The following is a 20528-nucleotide window of genomic DNA, read 5'->3' as shown; positions in this document are numbered from 1 at the left end:
TTTGTTTCTTGTTTTTTTTTGCGGGATACATAGGGCTTTCTTATTTAAAATTGGAGCGGATATCAATTAATTTTGTTGGCCTTATTTAGGGCAAAATGTTCAAACCGGAACAGAATGTTCAAACGTCTTTTTACGTCGGTCACTAACGGGCCTTATTCCGATGCCATAGACTTTTTACGTCGCGGCATCGGAATAAGTAAACAGAGCAGGGAGCTGTCAAATCTCCCTGCTCTCAGCTGCCAGAGGTAGCTGAGGGCTGGGAGCGTCCCTGCTCTGCCGGGTGAGATCAATATTCGTATCGATCTCACCCGTTTAACCCCTCATATGCGGTGCTCAATAGTGAGCACCGCATCTGAGTGGTTTTGGAGAGAGGGGGGAGCTCCCTCTCATCCCACCGACACCCGGCGATAAGATCGCCGAGTGTCTGTGTCTCCCATGGCAGCCGGGAGCCTAATAAAGGCCCCCAGGTCTGCCTGTAGCGAATGCCTGCTAGATCATGCCTCAGGCATGACCTAGCAGATGCCTGCCCGTTTTAAACGGACAGGCAGTAATACACTGCAATACAAAAGTATTGCAGTGTATTATAATAGCGATCGGAGGATCGCATGCTGAAGTCCCCTAGTGGGACTAGTAAAAAAGTTTAAAAAAAAGTTTAATAAAGTTAATAAAAAAAAATGTGAAGAAAAAATGAAAAACCCACTTTTTCCCCTTACAAACTGCTTTACTATTAAAATACCAAAATAAAGTTAAAAAGTTACACATATTTGGTATCGCCGCGTCCGTAATGACCCCGACTATAAAGCTATTACATTACTTAACCCGCACGGTGAACGCCGTAAAAAATGAAATAAACGACGGAAAAATTGCTGTTTTCTGTGAATCCTGACTTTAAAAAAATGTGATTAAAAAGTGATCAAAAAGTCCCATCTACTCCAAAATGGTACCAATAAAAACTACAAGTCTTCCCGCAAAAAAAAAGCCCTCATACAACCGCATCGGCGAAAAAATAAAAACGTTACGGCTCTTCAAATATGGAGACACAAAAACAAATAATTTTGAAAAAAGAGCGTTTTTACTGTGTAAAAGTAGTAAAACATACAAAAACTATACAAATTTGGTATCGTTGCAATCATATTTCGCTGAATAAACTTATTGTGTTATTTATACCACACGGTAAACGGCGTAGATTTATGACGCAAAAAAAGAGTGATGAAATGTCAGATTTTTTTTCTATTCCCCACCCCCCCCAAAAAAAGTTAATAAAAGTTAATCAATAAATAATATGTCCCCCAAAATGGTGCTATTAAAAAACACAACTTGTCCCGCAAAAAACAAAACCTTATAGAGCTATGACGACGCAAAAAGTTATAGCTCTTGGAATGCGACGATGGAAAAACGTAAAAAATAGCCTGGTCATTAAGGTCTAAAAGAGGCTGGTCATTAAGGGGTTAAGGGGCTCATTTCCTCCTAAAGGTTATAGTTGCATGCAAAACATAGTGTATATTGGTGATGCAGAGACAAAACCCGGTTGACGTGTTGCTGCCATGTAGTCAGGACTATCATTTTATTATTTAACTACCTTGTAGAATAGCATACTGAAAGACCAAATCTATAAGTGTAATTACAGGTTATTTTCGGCAATCACCTGTGTTGTGTGACTGAGAGAATTCAGGGTAGTATGCTTGCTATTGAGAAACCCATCATGGAAAGATTATGCACGCAGTCTGTTATTAAATTCTTGGTACGGATTTCATGTTCGAAGATAATTTGCCCTTTTCGTTCAACTTGCACCATTAGTTACTTTTATATTTTGTTGTTATTGAATCAGAATGGTAATATATAATCATATTTAAAGTATCCCTGTCACTACGCAGGTGATTTTCATTTAATCAAAGAGTGGTTACATAGACAATGGACTCCCTGCTCCCACACAAGTATGGGGAAAGTTATGGCGGCATTATACGAGGGCCTCTTAAACTTACCATAATTGAATGTGATCTTTTAATTTTAACAAGAGCATATTGTAATGATGACCTTGAGCATAGTGAATGAAGGAACATATTGCAGCAGCTATTATTGAAGCTTATAGCCTTGTAAAATATTTGGAGTCCATTAGCAGAAAATTTGGTATTTGAAGGTTTCTGAAGAATTGTATGTTGAACCCACTACACCTTCAGAATTCTATTTACTTTACTATTATTTGCTCTTAGATCATGGTCATTAGGTCATGACTACCTCACTCTTACCAGCCCACAGCTTACTCAAAAGGTTATGGACACATTTTCAGACATTTTTATTATTATTCTTTTTCTTCCTAAATGCAAAATGAAGCAACTTTCTAAATAGTAATCCGTAAAACTTTTCTACTATTTTGCTGCTGTAGAGTATGTGCAACTCCTTCACCTAGCTGGTTGTCCTGCTGCTTTTGACATAGATTCTACAACACACTGCTCCTGGCTGTGTTGGCTCTCTTGCTCACCCCTCCATCCTCTAAGTGTTAGGCCTCATGTGCATTTGTGTCCGCATACTATCCGCAATTGCGGTTAATGTAGGTCACATTATATCCTACGGGCCAATGCTCCCCACCGTGGTTTCCTCGGTCTGTGCGTTGCCTGGAACCCGGACCGCAAAAAAATAGGACATGTTGTTTTATGGACCACAATTGCCGTCCGGACTCTTAAAGACAATGCACATCTTATGTGTGCACGTCCTGTGATTGCGGACGGCCCACTGATGACGCTCCGTGGGCCGTCCGTGCCGTAATCCCAGATGGTACGCAAGAAGTGACCATCAAGCCAATCCAACTTGTGGGAGGGGCTTCTGGAAGCATGGGGTGAAATTTCTCCCGATGACCTCAGCAAATTAACATCTAGAATGCCAAAGGTCTGCAATGCTGTAATTGCTGCAAATGGAGCATTCTTTGACGAAAGCAAAGTTTGAAGGAGAAAATTATTATTTCAAATAAAAATCATTATTTCTAACCTTGTCAATGTCTTGACTATATTTTCTACTCATTTGATAAATATAAGTGTGTTTTTTCATGGAAAACACAAAATTGTCTGGGTGACCGCAAACTTTTGAACGGTAGTGCAGATGTTTTGTTTTTTTTTCCCCCTGGGTGGCTTTTGGCCGCTAGCGGGGGAGGAAAAAAGCGGCGTGTTCTTTATTGCTGCTGTTTCCTCCTCTGACCTCCCATTGAAATCAATAAGAGGCAGAAAAATCCTGCGGCACTCTTTTCTGAGCGTTTTATGTGGTGTTTTTTTGCAGGAAAAAAAAAAAAAGAGTTCAAACAATGCTGGCAGTTCAAAATCTGCCTCAAATTTCCTGAAGGAATTTTGTGTAGTACCGTGTTAGCCAGAGACAATATGAAATGTTAAATACTTTTGTGTCAAAAAAGACAAAAGTATAATAGGTATGATACCTTTATTGGCTAACCATAAAAGTTCTATATGCAAGCTTTCTGTGCTCTGAAAGCTTGCATATAGAACTTTTATGGTTAGCCAATAAAGGTATCATACCTATTATACTTTTGTCTTTTTTGACACAAAAGTATTTAACATTTCATACTGAAGGAATTTTGAATCAGATTTTTTTCTACATACAAAAATCTCTGTGTGGATTACCCCAAAGATGTGTTTATTATTATATCACTGGATGGAATTTTAATACTTTGTATATGTACCCTGGTAAGAGTACGGCTTTGTTCACATCTGCGCCAGGACTCCGTTCATGGGTTCCGTCTGAGCTTTCCGTCACGGCAACCCGTGAACAGAATCCAAGCTAAAACAAACGGAAACCATAGGTTTCCGTTTGCATCACCATTGATATCAATGGTGATGGATTCGGTGCAAATGGTTTCCGTTTGTCACTGTTGTTTAAGGGTTCCGTCGTTTTGATGGAATCAATATCGTAGTCGACTGCGCTATTCATTCTGTTAAAATGACTGAACCCTTACACAACGGTGACAAACGGAAACCATTTACATCGGATGCATCACCATTGAAATCAATGGTGATGCAAACGGAAACCTATGGTTTCCGTTTGTTTTAGCTTGGATTCCGTTCATGGGCTCTCCTGACGGAAAGGTCCGACGCAGATGTATGCGAAGCCTAAACCGTACAATTCGCTTTTCCCCATGAGTTTACATTCTGCATTTTTATTTAGTTACATGCAGGTGAAGAAAAAATTAAGAAAAAGAGTCATCTGTTGGGAGATCACAATACCCCTATAACAGAAGAAAAAATTCTGCAAATAAGGCATGAAATATTGGAACAAGAGACTCTTCTTCAAGGGTATCAGCAGGTACTCTGTTATTCATTACAGTAAACCACAGTTAACTTGTATACCATAATAGAGGCAGGGCGATTTTGCGCAAAATATTTTTCGGCAGAGTGAAAATACTCCTCTTAGTATTTTTATGATGTATTTTTAAGCAACAGTGCAGTATATCATCATTTTTATTAATTAAAAGCTATGAACATATTTTTGAAGGCGTTTTTTTTTTAATAAATAGATTAGTCAGTGTGTTTAGTGTAACTTTGTAATTAGTCTTTATTAAAAAATCGTTTTACTTTTTGAAGATACAGCTGTTCTGTATTCTCTATACAGAACAGCTGTTTCGCTAGTTTTACACTGAATCGGTGAGTCGCGCGGACCTGACTGGTTCAGTATCGGCGGGTCGATCCACCTTTACCCTATCACATCTAAGTTATGAGCTTAGATTGTGATCGTTTACAGGTGGATCCTGAGTGTGACAGACACGCAGGACCCGACAACACTGAGCCTGTCAGGTCCGCGGGACTGACTGATTCAGTGTAAAGCGAACAATACAGCTGCTCTGTATACGGAATACAGAACAGCTGTATTTTCAAAAGTAAAACTATTTTTTAATAAAGACTAATTACGAAGTTACACTAAACACACTGACCCAGTTTTTTTTTTGTTTTTTTTTAAATGCCCTAAAAGGTGTTCATAGCCTTTTTAATTTTATAGTGCATACATAACATATACAGTACACTCAGAGTAAAATGACCATCAGCCCCCCACTCACAGTAAAATGACCATCAGCCCCCTACTCACAGTAAAATGACCATCAGCCTGCCCCTCACAGATGCCCCCTGTAGGTAGTGCCGCGCACAGCCCCTCGTAGGTAGTGCCGCGCACAGCCCCCTCGTAGGTAGTGCCGCGCACAGCCCCCTCGTAGGTAGTGCCGCGCACAGCCCCCTCGTAGGTAGTGCCGCGCACAGCCCCCTCGTAGGTAGGGCCGCGCACAGCCCCCTCGTAGGTAGGGCCGCGCACAGCCCCCTCGTAGGTAGGGCCGCGCACAGCCCCCTCGTAGGTAGGGCCGCGCACAGCCCCCTCGTAGGTAGGGCCGCGCACAGCCCCCTCGTAGGTAGTGCCGCGCACAGCCCCCTCGTAGGTAGTGCCGCGCACAGCCCCCTCGTAGGTAGTGCCGCGCACAGCCCCCTCGTAGGTAGTGCCGCGCACAGCCCCCTCGTAGGTAGTGCCGCGCACACAGCCCCCTCGTAGGCAGTGCCGCGCACACAGCCCCCTCGTAGGCAGTGCCGCGCACACAGCCCCCTCGTAGGCAGTGCCGCGCACACAGCCCCCTCGTAGGCAGTGCCGCGCACACAGCCCCCTCGTAGGCAGTGCCGCGCACACAGCCCCCTCGTAGGCAGTGCCGCGCACACAGCCCCCTCGTAGGCAGTGCCGCGCACACAGCCCCCTCGTAGGCAGTGCCGCGCACACAGCCCCCTCGTAGGCAGTGCCGCGCACACAGCCCCCTCGTAGGCAGTGCCGCGCACACAGCCCCCTCGTAGGCAGTGCCGCGCACACAGCCCCCTCGTAGGCAGTGCCGCGCACACAGCCCCCTCGTAGGCAGTGCCGCGCACACAGCCCCCTCGTAGGCAGTGCCGCGCACACAGCCCCCTCGTAGGCAGTGCCGCGCACACAGCCCCCTCGTAGGCAGTGCCGCGCACACAGCCCCCTCGTAGGCAGTGCCGCGCACACAGCCCCCTCGTAGGCAGTGCCGCGCACACAGCCCCCTCGTAGGCAGTGCCGCGCACACAGCCCCCTCGTAGGCAGTGCCGCGCACACAGCCCCCTCGTAGGCAGTGCCGCGCACACAGCCCCCTCGTAGGCAGTGCCGCGCACACAGCCCCCTCGTAGGCAGTGCCGCGCACACAGCCCCCTCGTAGGCAGTGCCGCGCACACAGCCCCCTCGTAGGCAGTGCCGCGCACACAGCCCCCTCGTAGGCAGTGCCGCGCACACAGCCCCCTCGTAGGCAGTGCCGCGCACACAGCCCCCTCGTAGGCAGTGCCGCGCACACAGCCCCCTCGTAGGCAGTGCCGCGCACACAGCCCCCTCGTAGGCAGTGCCGCGCACACAGCCCCCTCGTAGGCAGTGCCGCGCACACAGCCCCCTCGTAGGCAGTGCCGCGCACACAGCCCCCTCGTAGGCAGTGCCGCGCACACAGCCCCCTCGTAGGCAGTGCCGCGCACACAGCCCCCTCGTAGGCAGTGCCGCGCACACAGCCCCCTCGTAGGCAGTGCCGCGCACACAGCCCCCTCGTAGGCAGTGCCGCGCACACAGCCCCCTCGTAGGCAGTGCCGCGCACACAGCCCCCTCGTAGGCAGTGCCGCGCACACAGCCCCCTCGTAGGCAGTGCCGCGCACACAGCCCCCTCGTAGGCAGTGCCGCGCACACAGCCCCCTCGTAGGCAGTGCCGCGCACACAGCCCCCTCGTAGGCAGTGCCGCGCACACAGCCCCCTCGTAGGCAGTGCCGCGCACACAGCCCCCTCGTAGGCAGTGCCGCGCACACAGCCCCCTCGTAGGCAGTGCCGCGCACACAGCCCCCTCGTAGGCAGTGCCGCGCACACAGCCCCCTCGTAGGCAGTGCCGCGCACACAGCCCCCTCGTAGGCAGTGCCGCGCACACAGCCCCCTCGTAGGCTGTGCCGCGCACACAGCCCCCTCGTAGGCTGTGCCGCGCACACAGCCCCCTCGTAGGCTGTGCCGCGCACACAGCCCCCTCGTAGGCTGTGCCGCGCACACAGCCCCCTCGTAGGCTGTGCCGCGCACACAGCCCCCTCGTAGGCTGTGCCGCGCACACAGCCCCCTCGTAGGCTGTGCCGCGCACACAGCCCCCTCGTAGGCTGTGCCGCGCACACAGCCCCCTCGTAGGCTGTGCCGCGCACACAGCCCCCTCGTAGGCTGTGCCGCGCACACAGCCCCCTCGTAGGCTGTGCCGCGCACACAGCCCCCTCGTAGGCTGTGCCGCGCACACAGCCCCCTCGTAGGCAGTGCCGCGCACACAGCCCCCTCGTAGGTAGGAGAGAAAGCACGGCAGTGGTTCAGAGGAGTGTCGCGGCACCCCGGTTGGGATCCACTGCCCTAGCTTTTTCAAGTAAAGTACATTGAGCAAAGTTATCAAGAAGGTCACATGGCACCACAATTTCTGCAGGGGTTTAAACAGGACATATAACGTATTTTTTATTTTTTTCATTTAAGTCATTCGTAGTTATGAGATAGCTGTCAGTTAAATAATTATTCAGCTAACAGCAATCACTCCTGACTACCGTAACCCTTTTGCTGCCAGGGTTTTTTGTATGTTTTGCACCTCTGGTAGCCAGGACAAATTTTTCCACTTTTGACATGTACAACTAAATCCTAAATTTCAAAATAACAAATCATACTAAACCCCCATACCTAGATATTTCCTGAAAGTAGATACCTGGCACATTGTCAAATTGCCACTCAGCAATACCAGGCACAGTCATGGAATTTGGTGTCCGTGTTAAAAAATGTTATGCATTTTATAAATAAAAAAAATTATTTGTGGCTAAACGTGTGAGCCAAGTAGAAAATTAGATTCACCACACATCCTAAAAATAAAAGTTCATTCATACCATTTATGCCTATGTCTACAGTGCCTTGCAAAAGTATTCAGTATTCACCCCCTTGGTGTTTTTCCTATTTTGTTGCATTACAACCTTAAATTAAAATGCAGGTTTGTACCATTTTAATTTACACAACGTGTCAACCACTTTGAAGGTGCAAAATATTTTTAAGTGTGACATAAACCATAATTAAGATAAAAAAACTGAGAACTTTAATGTGCATAAGGTTTCACAACTCAAGTCAATACTTTGTGGAGCCACCTTTTGCTGTTATTACAGATGCAAGTCTCTTGGGGGATGTTTCTATTAGCTTAGCACAACTAGACACTAGAATTTTTGTCCGCTCGTCCAATGGCAAACTGTCACTATATTTTAGAGCACTAAGCCACCAGCTCTAAAATCTAGTGACTGGTTATACTTCTGTGGCCTAACATCCTAAACATGCCCCTCTTAAAACTGTCAGTTTTAGCACTTTGTCTAAAAAGAAGTTATATTCCAGTGTGCCCTGTATGTAAATTACCAGAGACGAGTCCTGAGATGAGTCCAACGGCATCCTGGACGTGCTCAGTGCTCGGATGAAGCCGAGGCCAGTACACCTGGATTCCTCTCAGGACTCTTCTCTGGTAATTGAGTGAATGGGACAGTGCTGCAATACTTTGCACAGCCACTACGAATGTAACGGTACTTGCAAGTAGGAACGAAAAATAAATCCATGTAAACCATAAAGAGGCTGCTGCGCTCGTACGAGCCCCATAGCTGCCCCGACACATTATAATGCCCCTATAACTGCCCTCCACACAGTATAATGCCCCTATAGCTGCCCTGTGCACAGTATAATGCCTCCCATAACTGCCCTTCACACAGTATAATGCCCCCCGTAACTGCCCTCCACACAGTATAATGTCCCCTGTAACTACCCACCACACTGTATAATACCCCCCATAACTGTCCTCCACATGGTGTAATGCCCCCATAATTGCTCTCCACACAGTATAATGCCCCATAACTGCCCACCACACAGTGTAACACAGCTACATCTGCCCCCAATAGTGCCAGATAAAAATAATACTATACAGACTCTCCTAATCCTGTTCCAATGACGGGTAGAGGAGATCCCTCTGGTCTGTGCGTCACTACCTCACGTCCAGCCATACATAGTGAATGGTAGAGCAGGGACCTTACGGTCCCCTGCTCTAACCATTGGATTTAACTGCATCCTGAAGAAAAAATGATTGACTAAACCAAAATGTGCAAGATGACGTCTAATTTATTTATTTATTTTTTATTGCACTGAATTTAGATTTAAACTGTTTTTCGTATAATTGCCCAGCCCTACATCAGAGCCATTAATAGCAAGGACGTAGCAGATACGTTCCTGGCTACTGAAGTGCCTTCCTGCCAGTCAGATTTGTCCTTGGCAGGGAAAAGATTAAAGAGAACGTGTTACCTCTCCTGACATGTCTGTTTGAGTAAGTACTTGTATTTCCCATGAAATAGCAATTCTGGAGCATCTTTTCTTATAAATCTGAGTTGTGCTGTTGCTCTGTTAATCCTCCTAGAAACTTATGAATAAATTGACAACTGGCTGTGGTGGGCTGCTACACATTCTCAGGCTGTCACTACTGATTGGAAAGAGTCAACATTTCTAACTGGTAACACCCAGTTATCAAATTATTCATACATTTCTAGGAGTAATAACCGGAACGGCACAATGAAAAGTTCTAAAAAAAGATGGTCCAGAGTTATTGTTTCATGGGGAATAGAAGTATTTTCTAAAACAGACCTGTCAGGAGAGGTGATGGGTTCTCCTTAATAACATGCATGAGAAGAAGAGAAGGATATCTCGTGGCTTTTGAAAACTATCCAACAGTTAAAGCTCCAATTTATTAGCTTCTTTTTGTTTTTCCTTTATGGTAATAAACATTGGGGAACAGTCGGCCAGGCCCCATATACATTACAATAGTCATGTGAAAAAGTTAGGACAGCCAATGAATATTTGATCTTCATTTGAAGAGTATATAAAGATAAAGGTGACATAACTGAAACAAAAAAACAAGACAAATTGACTGCAATAAATTATTAAACAAAAAATTCACTCTGCAAGTTATTCTTCTAGTATCATATGGTTGCCTCAGTAACCAGACTACTTTGCCTGTTGCTGCATGTCCCGCTGCCGATTGCAAATTTAGGTGAGAGATGAGGCTTGTTGATGATGAGAGTAGCACTTTAAAAATCTTGTTTCTATGACCAGCTATATTCCTTATTGCAAGATAGTGAGAAAGGTTGAACTCGATGGATCTGTGTCCTTTTTCCAACCTATGTAACTAATGGGAGTGTTTTTGTTTTTTAAACACAATCATTAAAGTAATTTTAGTGATGTATTAATATGAAGCATTTTCACAAAATACAATTTTTATTTTATACGACTGTTTTTGTACATATTTCCAGGAAAATGAAAGGCTGTATAATAAAGTCAAAGACCTCCAAGTTAAAAACAAACAGAATGAAGATCAAATGTTTCAAGAAAATCAGGCTTTGAATGCTGAGCTTATTTCAATAAGGTAAATTGACATTATAATGCATATTTCACTAAAAGTGCAGCATTAAGAAACCAGTATAGAAGCAAGGTATATTATATTAACATATTTTCTTTATGTAGAACAATGAAAACCTCGCTTGACCACTGTTGAATGAACTCTACATGATCCCAGTCAGAATAATATGTACTTTAAAGGGGTTTTCCCATCAGGGACATATAGCATATCACAGGATATGTCATAATTGTCAGATAGATGCGGGACTCATCTTTGGGACCCACAACTATCTCTAGAACAGGGTCCCTTAAACCCCTACCTCTCTGTGTTCCCGCTGACGCGTGTGATTTCCGACCATGTTCGATGAAAACATCGTAACTCGCTGAGCTACCCTGTTTCCGTAACTCCCATAGTAGTGAATGGCAGTTACGGAAACCGCATAGCTTGCATGCTACGCTGTTTCCGTAACTACTATTACTACTACTACGCTCTTTTTATCTGTTTCCGTAAGTCCCATAGTTTAGTGGGCCCGTTCTAGAGATAGGTGTGGGTCCCAGAGGTGAGACCCGCATCTATCTGACATTTATGACATAGCCTGTGGATTTGTCATAAATGTCCCTGATAGTAAAACCCCTGTAATTTTAAGGGAAGTGTAGCAGCAGAAAAGCAAAATAGCACAATAATACGGTAGAAAAAAGTAGGTAGATACAGTAGGCTGGTTTTAGAATAAGCAATTTCTATAGTTAAAGGGTGGAATCCATCATATTATGACCATTTTCTGATGTAGAAAAGTAGCAATTTGATCAAAAATGTGAGACTTTTTTTTTCTCTTACACTACTCACCCTGCTTTTCAGCGTTGTAGATTTCACATACGCGGCATATAATTTACTGGGGTGGGGTGGAATGGGAAAACAAACCGATTTTACCATAGTTTTGGTTTTTTTTTTGTTTTGTTTTTGCAGTCTTCACTGTGCAGTAAATATGACATGTTAACTTTATTCTGCAGGTCGATACGATTATGGCGAAACCAAATTTATATAGTTTTTTGTTTTTTTTTGTTTTACCACTTTTACAAAGAAAAAATATTAGGTTTTTGTCACCGTATTCTAAAGATTCATTATTTTATTTATTTATTTCTGTAGATTTAAGCCGGGCAAGCTGTACTTTTCATTAGTACCGTTTTTGATAATTTTTTTTGTCAATTTTTTTTTTTGGGGGGGGCATTAAGATGACCAGAAAACAGCATCTCTGACGGTTTTATATTTTTTTACAATGTTCACCGTGCGGGTTAAATAATGTTATGTTAAAATAGTTTGGATGCTAATAAACGAGGCGATACTAATTATTTATTTTTACATTAGGGAGAAAATGGTAAAAGGGTGGTTGTTGTTTTTTTTTTGTAACCTTTTTTGTACATTAAAAAAACTAACCGTTTTACTTTTTTTTTTTTTATTCGTTACCCTAGGGGATTTTAACTAGCAATTGTTGGATGGCTTGCACCATATACTGCAATACTTATATATTAAGGCAGGGCTTAAAAGGAGCACAAAGATGGTAGACTTTATTAGGCCACCCAAGGCTTACATGACAACCAACAGCACCCCGCCACTGTTGTGGGGGCCTATGGGTGCCAGGGCGGCTTCCTGCTCTTTCTAATGGCTTTGATGCCATGTCACTTTTGACCGTGACATCTAAGGGGCTATATGGGCCGGGATTGGAGTTATCCAGGCTGTTACAGTGAGGTATTGGCTGTATGTTTCAGCAACACCCATTAAGTATGATGCGGGCTCAGCCCGTGAACCCGCTCCATACTCCCTCCTTGGTGGCTGTCACGATCATGTATGTGATATGTCACCAACGGGTTAACCCCTTAAAGAGGCTCTGTCACCAGCTTATAAGTGCCCTATCGCCTATATAATCTGATTGGCGCTGTAATGTAGATAACAGAAGTGGTTTTTATTTTGAAAAAAGATAATTTTTTAGCAAGTTATGAGCTAGTTTAGATTTATGCTAATGAGTTTCTCAATGGACAACTGGGCGTGTCTTTACTTTTTACCAACTGGGCGTTGTACAGAGAAGTGTATGACGCTGACAAATCAGTGATCAATCAGTGTCCTACACTTCTCATTGTTCTCATATTTTTAAGAAAATTTCAAAAGCCTTTTTTTTTTAAGGTACTTGTTCAGTTCTGAAGTGGCTTTGAGGGGCCTATGTATTAGAAACCCCCATAAAACACCCCATTTTAAAAACTAGACTCCTCAAAGTATTCAAAACAGCATTTAGAAAGTTTTTTTAACCCTTTAGGAATTTCACAGGAATTAAAGCAATCTGGAGGTGAAATTTGCAAATTAAATTTTTCTTGCTGAATTTAAATTTTATTCCATTTTTTTTCTGTATCACAGAAGGTTTTACCAGAGAAACACTACTAAATATGTATTGTCCAGATTCTGCAGTTTTTAGAAATGTCCCACATGTGGCTCTACTGCGCTCGCGGACTAAAACACAAGCCCCAGAAGCAAAGAAGCACCTAGTGCATTTTGGGGCCTCTTTTTTATTAGAATATATTTTAGGCAGCATGCCTGGTTTGAAGAGGTGTTGAGGTGCCAAAACAGTAGGAATCCCCAAAAAGTGACCCCATTTTGGAAGCTACACCCCTCAAGGAATTCATGTATGGTTGTTGTTACCATTTTGACCCCACAGTTTTTTCACAGCATGTATTTGAATTGGACTTTGAAATTAAAAAATGATTTTTTTTCCAATAAGATGTCATTTTTGATCAAATGTCTTATTTCACAAGAAATAAAATACCCCATTTTGTTGCCCAATTTGTCCTGAGTGCGGCAATACCCCATTTGTGGTGATAAATTGTTGTTTGGGCCCATGTAAGGGCTCCGAAGGAAAGGAACACCATTTGGCCTACTGGAGATTTTCTGCTGCTAAGTCATGTATTCAGAAGCCCCTGAGGTACCAGTGCAGTTGAAACCCCCGAGAAGTGACTCCATTTTAAAAACTACACCCCTTAAGACATTCATCTAGAGGTGTAGTGAGCATTTTGACCCCACAGGTATTGTGTAAAAGGCAATGTGCAGTGTGAGATTTGCAATTTTCTATATATTTGCCATTTCAGTGTCCAATATATTGTGCCCAGCATGTGCCACCGGAGATATACACCCCATAAACTGTAATGTGGGTTCTCCTGGGTACGGCAATACCCTACATGTGGCGGTTATCAGCTGCCTGGGAACACAGCAGGGCTCAGAAGGGAAAGATGAGGGGGGATTAGCTGTGCGGAGTGCGTCAGGTTAGATTAAAAATCTAAGGGATGTATGGTAAATTTTAAAAACACTTTAATACAGAGCCCTGTTTTTTTGGGACACGTGTCACATTGATATATTGTGTCCTTCCTTATCCCCCTCTTATAGCAGACTTTGCACCTCTTTTGACTTTTTCCCTTCTTGCCAGTTTGGGGAACTTCTCCTGGAAAGTGTTGCCGCCCTGGTACGATGCGTGTGGCCCCGCTTCCAGAAGTACTGGGTGCCCCCCCCCTTCTTGGTCCCTAAAGATTAGGTTCTTGATAATCACCTCTTGAAATTCCAGGAACGTTCCCGTCTGGTCTGTACATCGACGTAGCACGTACGCATTGTACAATGCCATCTGTATGAGGTGCCCGGCCAGCTTCTTACACCACACTGCCTGGCGCTGTAGGGCTTCAGGACTTGATCTAACAAGTCCACCCCTCCCATGCACCTATTGTAGTCCAGGATGCAGTCTGGTTTTGGGGTCTCTGTACTGGTACCTCGTACAGGTACATGGGTACTGGTGTGGCCATGTATTGTTGTCAACACAAGGACATCTCTCTTGTCCTTGTACTTGACACACAATATGTTGCTGCTAGATTGTGCCTTGCTCTCACCCCTTCTGAGTGTTTGCCCAAGCAGAGTCTTAGGGAGGCCTCTCAGATTTCTTCTAGCAGTGCTGCATACAACAGGACTTCTGGAAACGAGGCAGTTGAAGAGTGGGACGCTGGTATAAAAATTATCCAGGTAGAGGTGGTAACCCTGGTCCAGCAGTGGGTGCACCAAATCCCACACAATTTTTGCATTACCTCCCAGTAAAGGGGGGGGGGCATTCTGGGGGCTGAATACTGCTGTCCTTCCCTTCATATATCCTAAATTTGTAGGTATACCCTGATGCACTCTCACACAGCTTATACATCTTCACGCCATACCTTGCCCTCTTACTCGGCAGGTACTGGCGGAATTGAACCCTCCCTTTAAAATCTACCAAGGACTCATCAATAGAAATACACTTCTTGGGGGTGTATGCTTGGGAAAACCAGGCACTGAAACGGTCTAATAGGGGTCTCAGTTTATACAAACGATCAAAACTGGGGTCATCTCGGGGTGGGCACTGCTCGTTATCAGTATAATGTAAGAAGCGTATTGCCTCTTTTTTTTTTTTTTTTTAGGTTCCAGTTCAGTTCTGAAGTTGCTTTGAGGGGCCTATATATTAGAAACCGCTATGAAACACCCCATTTTAGAAACTAGACCCCTCAAAGTATTCACATTAGCATTTAGAAAGTTTATGAACCCTTTAGGTGTTTCACGGGAATTTAGAGCAAAGTAGAGGTGAAATTTACATATATTTTTTTTTTGTCAGAAAATCCTTTTTATTTCATTTTCTTTCTATAACAAAAGGTTTTACCAGAGAAACACAACTCCATATTTATTGCCCAGATTCTGCAGTTTTGAGAAATATCCCACATGTGGCCCTAGTGCGGTAATGGACTGAAGCAGCGGCCTCTGAAGCAAAGGAGCTTTTGAAGCTAGTGGATTTTGAGGCCGCCTTTTTATTAGGCCCCATGTCCGGTTTGAAGAGGTCTTGAGGTGCCAAAACAGTGGAAACCCCCCAAAAGTGACCCCATTTTGGAAACTAGACACCTTGAGGAATTCATTGTACTTTTCATGGGGTGCATGCGGGATAAGTTGATAAACTTTTTGATCAGTTTTTATTCTATTTTTAGGTGGTGTGGTGACTAAAACACAGCAATTTTACTATTTGTTTTTTTTATTCTATTTTTTTTACAGCGTTCACCGTGCGCTATAAATGACATTCACTTTATTCTGCGGGGCGATACGATTACGGCGATACCAGATGTTTATAGTTTTTTTAATGTCTTATGGCGTTTGCACAATAAAATACTTTTTGTAAAAAATCATTTTCTTTTTGTGTTGCCTTATTCTAAGCGCCAGAACTTTTTTATTTTTCCATCAAGAAAGCCATGTGAGTTTTTTGCGTAACGAACTGTAGTTTCGATCAGCACCATTTTTAGGTACATGCGACTTTTTGATCTCTTTTTATTCCATTTTTTTTGGGGAGGTGAAGTGACCAAACAATTGTGATTCTGGTACGGTTTATTATTATTTTCTTGTACGGTGTTCACCGCACGGGATAAATAACAAAATAATTTTGTAGTTCAGGCCGTTACGGACGCGGCGATACCAATTATATATAGTTTTTGTTTGTTTATATATTTGTATTAATAATAAAGGACTGATAAAAGTAAAAATCCCCCTTTTTCCCTTATCACTTTTAAAACTTTTATTTTCTTATTTTTACACCTTTTTTTTTTTTTTTTTTTTTTCCCTTTTTTTAACTTTATTACTTTGTCCCACTAGGGGACTTGAGGGCAGGAGGCCCTGATCGCAATTCTAATACACTGCACTACATGCGTAGGGCAGTGTATTAGAGCTGTCAGCTACTCACTGACAGCAAGCATAGTCCGTCCTGACTTTGTCAGGACCCACTAGGCTTTCGTCGATGGCATAGCCGGACGCCATTGTTTGGTGTCCGGTTGCCATAGTCGCCATCGCCGGCCGCTATTGTGAAGCAAGCCGGCGATGGAAGCTTAACCCCTTAAAAGCCGCGATCGCTATTGAACGTGGCTTTTAAGGGGTTAATCAGCGGGGACACAGCGATCGGTCCCCGCTATAGGAGCTGCGGCAACTGCTGTCACAGCTCCTGCATGTGTCGGGAAGACGGCCGAAATGGCCGTTGCTCCCGCGACGTAATATTCCGTCGCTGAGCGCGAACGATACGCTTAGCACGACTGAATATTAGAACTAACCAGATATATTTCATTATGAACTGTAAAATGTATATCTATTCCTAGGCAAAAGCCTAAGGGTGGGGGAGGGTGCGCTTGCAGAAAACCAGCTGGTAGAGGGTGTCTTACAGGCAATGCTCTCTGGGAAAAAATTCTGGAGAATTAATTTGCATAGGCATTAGCTGAAATCTGGAATTTTCTTACACCAATTTTAAATAAACATGTTCTACTATCATTCATTATCTTTTCATTAGCAGTGATGATGATGTGTTAGTTGTAAATAACATATGTTTGACTTTGTAGGGAAAAGGTGAATAGTGCCACACCGCACAACCCACATACAGGCAGTGAATCAGACCTCAATACCAAGCGTTCTAAAGATCTGACTACAGAACTGAGCGCTATTCAGGTAAATAGAACCATGATTTCTTCTTACGGATTTGTTTTAACCCCTTAATGACCGGGCCATTTTGCACGTTAATGACCAAGGATTATTTTTTGTTTTTTCACGGTCGCATTCCAAGAGTCGTAACTTTTTTTTTATTCCGTCGACATAGCCGTATAAGGGCTTGTTTTTTGCGGGACGTGTTGTATTTTGTAATTGTACCATTTTTAGATGCTTATAACATATTGATTAACTTTTATTAACTTTATTTTAGGAGAGAATTGAAAATAAGCATCTATTCCAGCATTGATTTTCACGTTATAAATTTACGCCGTTTACTATGCAGCGTAAATAACATGTTAACTTTATTCTATGGGTCGGCACGATTACGGGGATACCAAATATGTAAAGTTTTTATGTTTTTTCTACGTTTTCACAATAAAAACCCTTTTAGAAAAAAATTACTTGTTTTTGCATCGCCGCGTTCCAAGAGCCGTAACGTTTTTATTTTTCCGTCGATGTGGTCGTATGTGGGCTTGATTTTTGCGGGACAATGTGTAGTTTTCATTAGTACAATTTTGGGGTACATAGGACTTATAGATTAACTTTTATTTTATTTTTTATGGGGGGAATGGCAGAAAAGAGAGAATTTTGCCGTTGTTTTTTGCGTTTTCTTTGGACGCCGTTCATCCGGCGGTTTAATTAATGTGTTCATTTTATTGGTAAAGTTGTTACGATCGTGGGGATACCATATATGTGTATGTGTGATTTGTTTAGACCGTTTTACTAAATAAAACCACTTTTTGGGCCAAAAAAGTAGTTTTATTTGACTGTGACTGTAATTATTATTATTTTTTTTTTTCACAAACTTTATTTAACTGATTGTAATTTTTTTTTTAAGTCCCATCAGGACACTTCAGGACACTTCACTATGCGATCTGTTGATCGCATATATAATGCTTTGGTATACTTAGTATACCAAAGCATTATTGCCTGTCAGTGTAAAACTGACAGGCAATCTGTTAGGTCATGCCTCCGGCATCGCCTAACAGGCAGATGCTGAAGACAGACCTGGGGGTCTTTGTTAGACCCCCGGCTGTCAGGGAAACCCGACGGCGACCCGCGATTTGTTTCCGGGGGCGCCGATCGGGTGACAGAGGGAGCTCCCTCCCTCTGTCAAACACATTAGATGCCGCTGTCACTATTGGGTTAAACTATTGGGTTAAACTGCCGGAATCGGCGCGCGCTTCGATTCCGGCAGTTGCAGCAGGAGCCAGGCTGTGTAGAACAGCCGTGCTCCTGCCGCTGATCGTGTGGGTACAGTGACAGTACCCACGCGATCACAGGACGGATATATCCGTCCTCCTGCGCGAACTGGCAGCTGCTGAGGACGGATATATCCGTCCTTCGGCGTTAAGGAGTTAATGCCATAAAAAGTACTTTTACATCAATCTTCTCTAAATGGCATGCCCCATATGACACCAGCTTAATGCTTTCAGCAGCGGTGGTTAACCGATAATGACCCTCTCTGCTGTACTTACTTAAAAACAACCTTTTCTTTCAGCTGACATTAGATTTTATAGTGTTGATGTTATATAAATCTATTGAATAATAGTCATTTCTTTCCTCAAGAAAATTATAAAGATTTTTTTAAATATTTTGTGGGGGTATGTATTTTTAATTTGTATTATGTTTGTAAACAGAAAAGGGAATGCAATTTGCTAGAAGATATAGCTAGGTACAAGAAGGATAAACAGGCATTGGAAGTAGACCTGTTTCAAATGAAGAAAGAACGTGATCTGCTGAAAGGCCAGTTAGCCAACAATTCAGGTAACACATTTTAAATGTACAGTTGTGTCTTATTTATGCGTTTACATGTAGAACTTACAGTACTGGCCAAACGTTTTGAGACTGACACAAATTTTGGTTTTCACAAAGTTTGCTGCTTCAGTGTTTTCAGATCATTTAGTCAGATGTTTCTGTGATATACTGAAGTATAATTATAAGCATTTCATGTGTTTTTAAACTTTTAATGACAAAGTTTATGCAAAGACTCAATATTTACAGTGTTGACCCTTCTTTTTCAAGACTTCTCCAATTAGCCCTGGCATGCTGGATATCAGCTTCTGGGCCAAATTCAAACTGATGGCAACTCATTCTTGCCTAATCAGTGCTTGGCGTTTATGACAACTACTGTGTTTTTGTTTGTCCACCTGCTTTTTGAGGATTGACCACAGGGTCTCAATGGGATTGAGATCTGGGGAGCTTCAATGTTTTGTTCACCAAACCACTTAGTTATCACTTTTGCCTTGTGACTTAGTGCTCCATCATGCTGGAAAAAGCATTGTTCATCACCAAATTGCTCCTGGATCGTTGGGAGAAGTTGCTCTTGGAGGATGTTTAGATACCATTCTGTATTCATGGAAATGTTCTTAGGCAAAATTGTAAGTAAGCCCACTCCCTTAGATGAAAAGCAACCCCACACATGAATGGTCACAGGGTGCTTTACTGTTGGCATGACACAGGACTCATGGTAGCGCTCACCTTTTCTTCTCCAAACAATCATTCTTACAGATGTCCCAAACAGCCTGAAGGGAGCTTCATCAGAGAAAATAACTTCACTCCACTCCTCTGCAGTCCAATCTCTGTACTTCCTGCACTGTGCGTGCAGATGCTCTGACACATGCCTACTGCCATTCCTGAGCAAGCCCTGCACTGGTGTTAAACCTATCCCATAGCTGAATAAGAGACGGTCCTGGCACTTGCTGGACTTTCTTGCGCGCCTTGAATCCTTCTTCACAGCAATTCAACCTCTCTCCTAGAAGTTCTTGATGATCTTACAGGGAGCAATGTACTTGCCTGTAAAGCCCTTTTGATGCAACGCAATGATGACTGCACGTGTTTCCTTGTAGGTAACCATGGTTAACAGAAGAAGACAATGATTTCAAGCGCCATCCCCCTTTTAAAGCAACCAGTCTGCTCTTATAATTCAATCAGCATGACTGAGTGATATCAGCTGCCTTATCCTTGTTAATACTTTCTCCTGAGCTAACGAAAATATCACTGAAATTATGGTAGCATGTCATTTTGTTGCAGAGCTGAAATGCAGTGGAAATGTTTTTTTTTTTGTGATTAAGTTAATTTTCATGGCAAGGAATGCAACCTGCCACTATAAAAATTGAAGCAGCAAACTTTGTGAAAACCAAAGTTTGTTTGTCTCAAAATTTTGGCCAAGATTGTAGCTCATTATTAGGCTAAGGCTAGACAGACTTATTTTTGTAGTGCGCGATTTAATTGCTGTCTATATGAATGCATTGAGTGGAGAAATTTTGCAGAGATTTTCAAGCTATACAAGTGTGTAGCTCTGAAATCCCAGCATATAGCGATTTAAAAAAATAAAATAAATGGCTAGAAAATCGATTTGGATGGAGCAATTTTGAAGAGATTTTCAAGCTACTCCATGTAGTCCTACGGACAGCTATTTATCACAACAATATCACAGTGATATTTTTTTTGTAGGGAGATAAATCGCTCTAGTCTAATGCATTCCTATAGACAGAGATTAAATCGCTCACTACAAAAATAAGTCTGTATAGCCCCTGTC

General features: G+C 43.2%; 1 protein-coding gene across 10 annotated transcripts in view; it reads left to right on the top strand.

Annotated features, from left to right (window-relative positions):
• Positions 1-20528, top strand: part of CEP162 (centrosomal protein 162) — a 110457-nt gene that overhangs the window by 68312 nt on the left and 21617 nt on the right. For all 10 annotated transcript variants that reach the window (XM_075862094.1, XM_075862093.1, XM_075862095.1 and 7 more), the window contains 4 exons: positions 4165-4302; positions 10347-10459; positions 16843-16948; positions 18628-18754. In XM_075862094.1, coding sequence (XP_075718209.1) covers positions 4165-4302; positions 10347-10459; positions 16843-16948; positions 18628-18754 — 484 coding nt within the window. The remainder of the gene's footprint in view (positions 1-4164; positions 4303-10346; positions 10460-16842; positions 16949-18627; positions 18755-20528) is intronic.

This window comes from Rhinoderma darwinii, chromosome 4 (assembly GCF_050947455.1).
Source record: "Rhinoderma darwinii isolate aRhiDar2 chromosome 4, aRhiDar2.hap1, whole genome shotgun sequence".
In the NCBI taxonomy this organism is placed as follows: Eukaryota; Metazoa; Chordata; class Amphibia; order Anura; family Rhinodermatidae; genus Rhinoderma; species Rhinoderma darwinii.
Note: the sequence above shows the minus strand (reverse complement) of the source record. Positions and strands in the feature narration are given on the sequence as shown.